The 8,258-nt window shown below is 40.5% G+C and overlaps 1 protein-coding gene across 1 annotated transcript; it reads left to right on the top strand.

Moving 5' to 3' along the window:
• The first annotated feature begins 3,024 nt into the window (after nucleotides 1–3,024).
• On the top strand, nucleotides 3,025–8,021 carry LOC111853302 (pepsin A-like). The gene is made up of 9 exons (XM_072714897.1): nucleotides 3,025–3,080; nucleotides 3,336–3,483; nucleotides 3,965–4,082; nucleotides 4,485–4,603; nucleotides 6,104–6,300; nucleotides 6,376–6,492; nucleotides 7,095–7,239; nucleotides 7,322–7,420; nucleotides 7,884–8,021. The coding sequence occupies exons 1-9, from the start codon at nucleotides 3,025–3,027 to the stop codon at nucleotides 8,019–8,021; spliced, it is 1,137 nt and encodes a 378-aa protein (XP_072570998.1).
• The last annotated feature ends 237 nt before the right edge of the window (nucleotides 8,022–8,258 follow it).

The raw sequence follows: 8,258 nt of genomic DNA, 5'->3' as shown, positions 1-8,258 counted from the left end.
ACCTGGGCATGCAGACTGCTTCTATAAACATTTGCGAAAGAATGGGTCAGTCTCAGGAGCTCAGTGAATTCAAATGTGGTACCGTGGTAAGATGCCACCTGTGCAATTAGTCCATTCGTGAAATTTCCTTGATACTAATTATTCCACGGCCCACTCTTAGTGGTATTGTAATAAAGTGGAAGCAATTGGGAACAACACCAAGTCAGCCATGAAGTAGTAGGACACGTAAAATCACATAGCAGGGACAATGCATGCTGAGGTGTACAGTGTGCCGAGGTCACCAACTGTCTGCAGAGTCAATAGCTACAGACCTGCAAACTTCATGTGGACCTTAGATTAGCTCAAGAACGGTGTGTAGAGAACGTCATGGAATGGGTGTCCATGGCAGAGCAGCTGCATCCAAGCTTTACATCACCAAGTACAATTAAAAGCATTGGTGGAAAGTACACCGCCACTGGTCTCTAGAGCAGTGGAGACGTGTTCTCTGGAGTGACCAATCACACTTCTCAGTCTGGAGTCAATCTGATGGACGAGTCTGGTTTTGGTGGTTGAAAGGAGAATGGTACTTGCCTGACTGCGTTGAGCTAAGTATAAAGTTTGGAAGAGGGGGAATAATAAAAAAATATCTCCAGATATAAAAAAATATCTCCACAACATTCAATGGAATTTCTTCAGTGAGAGCATGACGCAGGAATCACCTCTGAACTCCCCACTGCAAACACCTGCATCAATTGTTACCAATGTACAACTGTTACAGAGACTTTCAGGACAACATGGGTTTTGCACTGAGCCATACCCATGATTTTGGGCATAAATTAGTTTGTGTGCAGCCCTCCACCTCAGTATTTGGTTTAAGGGTCTAGTCTCCACACTCAAATAAATAAATGTGAGTCAGCATTCAGTTTTTGTCACATGGTTTTAGTATGGAAAATACACAGGACTTTGTTGAAAAATGCCATTGTTTGCATCTTTATTTAGAGAATAAGGTGCTGACATCTTCATAAGTACAGTTCACATTTTCAAAAAGTTCAATGCAGGCAAGGAAAAGAACACTTTAATCCCAAAACCTTTTGTGGCATAAGCTTGAAATGGGTTTGGTTCTGTATATTTGACCAGGATTATATTGCCACTAATCTTAACACCAAACTGTATTTACTGTAACTTGAAACTTGTGCCTGCTTAAGTTCTGACTTTGAGGCTCCATTTTGCATGAACCACTCAATAAATATATTTTGAGTTGTCGCAGTTATTTCTGTTTTTATAGCAATTACGAGAGGTCAGCAAATCTTGCCTGACAGACTAGCTTTTGTTCCCCACGCGCATAAATGAGCATTGGGTGCCCATGACCCTGTTGCTCGTTCACCAGTTGTCCTTCCTTGGACCTCTTTTGGTAGCTACTGACCACTGCATCCCGGGAACACCCCACAAGACCTGCTGTTTTGTAAATGCTCTGACCCAGTCGGCTAGCCATCACATTTCGGCCCTAGTCAAAATCACTCAGATCCTCATGCTTGCCAGTTTTTCCTGCTTCCAGGACATCAACTTCAAGAACTGGACGCATTCATTACTGCCCTCTTGTAGAAGATTAGCTGCTGTAGGAGCTGAGGGCAACGTGCTGATTAAATATTACTGTTTATTTTCCGGGTGTCAGGTCCCGCCCACCTCCTCTGCCGGACCCTCCTGTCTCCTCGCTCATGTGGCCCTGATGGACCACACCTGATGCTTGTTGCCTCTTGTTAGTCTACTTAAGTACCTGTTTGCCCGGTCATCACTAGTCCGGTCATTAATGTCGCTCTTCCTGTCAGCCCATGTCCGTCCCCGTTCTAGTCCTCTCTCTTTGATCCTTCGCAATATTGTTATTTTCCGATACCTATTTCTTTAAGTTCAATAAAACCCCTTTTGTTTCACCAAACATCAGCCCTCAAGTCATTCGCCCTGCATGTCATGACACTGGCTAAGGAAACTGACATTTCTCAGCCCTCAGATTTTCCATCCCTGTCCAGAAAAGCATGACATCAAAGAAAACGGTAGTGTTCCAGAATTTCAATGTTAATTGTCTTAATATTTTATTTGAAAAAAATATACATTATATAGGATGACACAGCAGTTCAGTCGGTTCCACCTAGAGTCTGCAGGTTCCCCATGTGTTCTTTGTCACACCATCCAAAGTAGCACACTTAGGTCAACTGGTGTCACTAGATTGCCTATAGTGTATAATTGTGTTTGTGACTGTGTGTGTATGTATTTACCTGGGATACATTACACTCCCTCCTCAACCAGGATAAGCAGCTAGAATATGGATGGATGGATGGATTTATTTTATGGCAATACACAGGTTTTGCAACCACCTTGTCATCCCTGTCCTGATAACGAATGTGACTGATTAATGCTAAATCTCAGCTTTATCATAGAACAAGACCCCCCATAGGTTTAAAGCTACATAATTCCTGTTCTTCCATCCATCTTAGTCCATAATTATCCAAGAAATAAAATTATCCACCAATCATCTTATGCAGGTTCATAGCAAGCATACGGGTGATCCCACAAAGTGCAGGATACGGGGACTGCTGATGCTGTCAATTTCTGACACTCACTTCCAGGAAAAGCAGCAAGACTAAATAAGCATGTACCTTGCCTTGTACCATCAGCTACTATTGTGTTTTCCAAAGGTCCCATTTTCCCACTGATCAAACGCAGTTGTTTTTACTGTATTTTTTAAATGGCAATTTCCCTTGGAGATTCATTTTCTCGGGCTCACAGGGACACACTGCATATCCCATAATACATTAATAATATTCATTATTATTATGCACTGTCAGTATAAGAATGTTCTATTGATCTTAGTTCAATCGCAATGAGGATTCCTGCTGTCATTCCTACACCAAAATGTTTACTTCTTACAGAAAGCTTGTGTTTTTCTTACCGCCCAGATAAAGAAGTGAGTAAACAGTGACCCAGTATATAAGAGCCAGAGCAAAGCCAGAGTCCCCAGTCACCCAGTGAAGACTAGTGGACACAGTCACGATGAAGCTAGCCTTTCTGCTGTTCGCCCTGGTGGCCCTCTCCGAGTGCCTGCACAAGTAAGACCTTCATTCTACCTCTTTGAATTATTTACATTCTTGCAGAAACTGTAGTTGAGTGAGTTCAAGTTTGCCATTATCTCCAACTGCACCTAATGAAGTGCTAAGGTTCAGCAGGGTTAATGTTATGATTTTAAGGTTTTCTTTCATTCTAAGTGAGAAAATCAGGGTAAGATTACACCTTAAATTCTTCACGTGGTTCATGATAATGTGTTGGAGCACAGCCAGGCTAATATGACTGTGATGTACTTGCAGGATTCCCCTGAAAAAGGGAATGACGGCGAGGGAGGTCCTGCAGGAGCAGGGACTGTGGGAGGAGTTTAGGAAGAGACACCCCTACAAACCTATGGTCAAGTTTGCCAGCAACTTCGCCAACACTGAACGGATGACCAACGATGCTGACGTAAGTGACCTTCATGAATTCTGACTGGTTTTCCGGTCTTTTTAAAAGGCAGCTACATTTACAGAAAACACAAATTGTACAGCTGAAGAGGCACAAAAACACATGGGCACAACTATACAATAGGCAGACATTCAGAAGTTAAATGATGAATAATAAGCAGCTTATTTAGGAGTTCGGATTCTACAGGTACTATATGAGACACAGGGACTGCCCAGGATACAATACGAAAGTCTGATTTTGCATATACAGAATATGAAATACAGCAAAATCAGACTTTCTTATGTTTTTCATTCCACAGCTTGAACATTAAACAGACAATATCAGTGTGTTTCTTAGAGAAATGTCTACTTAATACGACTGTTATTTCATAACAAATTAAATTTTAGAGATAACACTTTTATTGTAAATTTTATGTAATAGAGAGATGAATGGGTATTGTTTGAACTACTGATAAACTTCCAGTATCTTTCTTCCTGTACAGCTGACATACTATGGTGTCATCTCCATTGGAAATCCACCACAGTCCTTCACTGTCATCTTTGACACTGGATCCTCCAACCTATGGGTACCATCCATCAGCTGCTCCAGCCAGGCTTGCAGTGAGTGAGGGCTGTCATTGTTGCCTTGGTTACTGTCCTGTCTTGGGTTCATATTTAAACTCTGAAGGCTCTGATGATTCTTGATTCATGCCAGTGAGGTAGCAGAGTCGCAGAGGAAGCAAGAACGTGATCTATGACATAGCAGTAATATTAGTTAATAGTTCTGGCAGCTGCTGCAATTTATGTGTTTACAAGAGCGGCAAGAGTAGGATTTGTGTACTTAGTGACCTCACAATCCAGTATTTCAAGTATCACCCCAAAGGTTACAATTACATTGGTCCTGGGTCTTTTTTCAAAAGTTCAACTCCCTAATTACAATTTTATCTGTCCATCAATTTAGATTAAACATGAAAAGTAACAAAATCCTTCAATCCCAGACTTTTTTTTTTTTTACTTTTCCAGGCAACCATGCAAAATTCAACCCAAAAGGGTCCAAAACTTTCAAGTCCACATCTAATTCGGTGGCCATCCAGTATGGGACTGGGAGCATGACTGGAGTGCTGGGATATGACACCGTTGAGGTAAACCGATGTGCTAAGATACACAGTGTTGTGCTGGCTACACATGGTGAAGAAATTCACATGCAGATATTACTTGCTCAGTGTTAAATATTTGTATGGAATGAATGAAATGTAAAATCTGTTATCCTGAGCCATCACACTCCCAGTTCTGGCTACTGAGTTTATGTTGGCACAGGCTTATTACATCAACATGAAGCATCATCTGCAAATATTGTACCATAAACCATTGATCTTTCCTCCGTTCCCAAAGTTGCTGTTCCATTTTCGCTGTTGTCCTCTGCTTTGTTATTCACTATACCTGCAGAACAATGCTGTGACATTCGCAAATGACTCATTTATAGGGAATGAGTCCCTCCCAGTAAATAATCACTCACTCACTCACTCTCACTTCCCTGCAATGAGTCCTTCTTTTCTTTCTTCTAGATTTCCTCAGAAATATGACACAAGTGCTGCTTTCCTCCTCGACTATAGCCAGTGAGAGCCAGTGAGGCATGTAAGGGTGTGCTGTAAGCAAGCATATGATTGGCTGAAGACTAAAGTTGTAACTGAATATATATGTCTACAGTGAACAAACAACAGGGAGTCTAGTTTAGTTCTGAATGACAGACTGAAAGGAGTGAAGGAGTTGGTGAGTGAGTCAATGAACGAGAAAGTAATGAGTGAAGTACATCACTACTGTATACTACTGGTGCAGTATACAGCCTATCTGTGTAGAGTATTTTAGAGATTTTAGAGATGCAACATATTCATGATTTAGAACGATGACTATTGGTGATATAGGCTCTGAACTCTCCGCAACCCTGACCAGGACAAGCATTTACAGAAAATGGATGGATAGATGGATGGACTATTGGTGGTATTTAGTTTATTCCTTAATACCAATTAGCCTAAATAATAGGCTATTTTTTGCATATCAGACCACAGATGTTTGAGATCTTTTTTATGCAAACAGAAGTACCACTGAACGAATTAGTGAACGAATCATAATGAATCCTTTTGTTGAACTGAATCAAACGAACTGTGTCCCAAAACAGAGTTATTTCATCCCTCACTACAGCAGAACTATGTTACCTTTGGAGGTATCATTAAGACTATCACATGACAGTCTTGAAATTTTCGAAAAAGTCGATTTCATTTCCTTCTGTCACATATTCAAGAGTCATATTAAAATGAAGGAACAACAATCTTTGAGATTCACGGTATGTTATTTCCATGTACTGAACTCTCCTTTTTCAACTATGCCAAGGTAAAGTCAGATTATCCTTCTATGGCACCTTTAACAAATGCATCTGTTTCTTATTGGAACTTCAGCTAAGTTTTACATTTTGGACACTAATTAAAAAAGCCAATCATCTGCAACTTGACTGTGGTCCCTAAGGATCAAATTCAAACTGGGCTGTCATAACAGCACATTCATGGAGCTTCACTTATCACCATACTGACATTACATTGCAAACCTATTTATCCACAGTGTTAATAATCTGTTCTTTCCTGTCTAAGGTTGGTGGGATCATCGTTCGCAACCAGATCTTTGGTCTGAGTCAGACAGAGGCTCAATTCATGTATTACATGAAACCCGATGGGATCCTGGGACTCGCCTTCCCTTCAATTTCTTCTTCTGGTGCCACCCCAGTCTTTGATAATATGATGAGCCAGAGGCTGGTTTCTCAGGACCTGTTTTCCATCTACCTGAGCAGGTGGGGCCAGATCATTGGTCAGATAAGCAGGAAATTATACAGCCAGGTCACCTAACATGACGTTTCTGTTTTCAGCGATAGTGCAGATGGCAGTGTGGTGATCTTTGGTGGGATCGACTCTTCATATTACACAGGTTCCATTTACTGGATCCCACTGTCTTCTGAATCCTACTGGCAGATCAGCATGAACAGGTCAATGTCTGGTCGGCTTCTTTTGGCATCCAGCTGTCAGATCTTCATATATCACAAACAAATTACTAGCGCTTACAGCATATAAAATATATCGGTAATTTGGCAAAAGTGAAGGGAACGAATGTACCTGTCTTTGCTACATCCTGGATCATTCACACCCCCATCTAAAATTACTCTTATGGCAAATTTATACACTAATCTATGCTGTTACCCAGTCATCCTCTATGTCTACAAACCATTCAAACATTTGAAATATGTAAAACTATTTGTTAAGTGTGAGGGAGCTTTAAAATGATAAACATTTCGGCTTACAGAGAAATCTTGCAATTAAAAATTCAGTCCATCCAAATGTAATTGGTAGAGCACAGTTTTCATTTAAGTTGTACCCAAGTAAATTTCTATAATTTATCATTTAAGTATTGATGTGCTTTGACCGAGAGGAAATTAAAAACGAAATGCCAGTAAGAGAAAAAACTCACGGCCCTCTCCCTCTAAAAGACAATCATGCAATTTTCCTGGGAAACAATGTCTGTAGGAGCATAAGGGACAAATTTGACCACTATTTGTTAATCTGTGGTCAACTGATCTTTTGTCCATTGCAGCGTGTCTATCAATAAAAAAGCTGTTGCTTGCTCTGGTGGCTGCCAAGCTATGGTGGATACCGGCACCTCCTACATTGTTGGACCAAGCAGTGACATTCAAAACCTCCTGAGATCTTTGAAGGCTTCTGTGGACCAAAATGGAGATGTAAGAGGCTCAGCCTGCTCTACTTTGACATTCAAATAATGCTGCATGAGCAAAAAATAAGATGAAGGACTGTGTCCCGTAGGCATTCGTGAACTGCAACAGCGTGGGATCCATGCCTGACCTGACCTTTACCCTCGGCGGATATGCCTTCAGTATCCCTCCCTCTGCATATGTTTCTCAGGTATGATTTGCACAACCAGGATTAAGCTTCACTCTATTAGATCCCAATGGAAGATTTCATGGCAGTAGTTTTATAATATTATTTATACCCCCAGTATCAATAACTCTAATAAGGACAAGGCCAGATTATATAATTCACAGGGTTGCAGACAGAAATCTTTGAGATGAGATTGAATCATGAGATTCAACTCTTAACTCTTTAAGAATAAATATATGAAACAGAGATCAGAAAAGTATACATAGCAAACATTTACTCTTCATCTATTTCCTGCTACCCTTCTTCTGATTATCTTTCTTTCTGTTATATCATTCCAACAATGACATGTTACTTACCACTAGAGAATAAACTTCTCCATTGCTGCCTTGTCTCTCCCTTTCATAATACTCATGACTACAAGCCATAATCATTAACTTAGTCAACCATCCTTTGAATTGTTAATGTTTCTTTTACTTTTCCATTATAGTACAGCAGTGGATGCATGCTTCGCATTAGTACCGGTGGCTTTGGCCAGCTCTGGATCCTGGGTGACGTCTTCATCAGAGAGTTCTACACCATCTTTGATAGGGGCAACAATCGAGTGGGTCTTGCTACAGCTGTGTGATGCACATGGAGAAGTGTGGAAACAGTGTAATAAATGCATAGATTGTCTACAATGCATATGGTGTTATTCAATAAATTCAAATAATGATTCATTTTAATGTTTTCGATTGGACCTCAAATTGATTGGACCCTTTCTGTTTTGTGTACAACACTGCAGCCTGGCTGGGTTTCAGAATACAGTATAAGACAAAAATAAGCCAACCACCTTTTCATTATTATGGGAAGTATTAGAATCTCA

This window comes from Paramormyrops kingsleyae, chromosome 8, assembly GCF_048594095.1.
Source record: "Paramormyrops kingsleyae isolate MSU_618 chromosome 8, PKINGS_0.4, whole genome shotgun sequence".
In the NCBI taxonomy this organism is placed as follows: Eukaryota; Metazoa; Chordata; class Actinopteri; order Osteoglossiformes; family Mormyridae; genus Paramormyrops; species Paramormyrops kingsleyae.
This window is presented reverse-complemented; position numbering and strand designations above follow the sequence as displayed.

Excerpts from the sequence above, each read along its gene's own strand:
- LOC111853302 (XM_072714897.1), top strand. The coding sequence starts at position 3,025 with ATGAAGCTAGCCTTTCTGCTGTTCGCCCTGGTGGCCCTCTCCGAGTGC. Across the intron at positions 7,240-7,321 it reads CTGTGGACCAAAATGGAGAT|GCATTCGTGAACTGCAACAG; the intron begins GTAAGAGGCTCA and ends TGTGTCCCGTAG. Across the intron at positions 7,421-7,883 it reads CCTCTGCATATGTTTCTCAG|TACAGCAGTGGATGCATGCT; the intron begins GTATGATTTGCA and ends TTTCCATTATAG.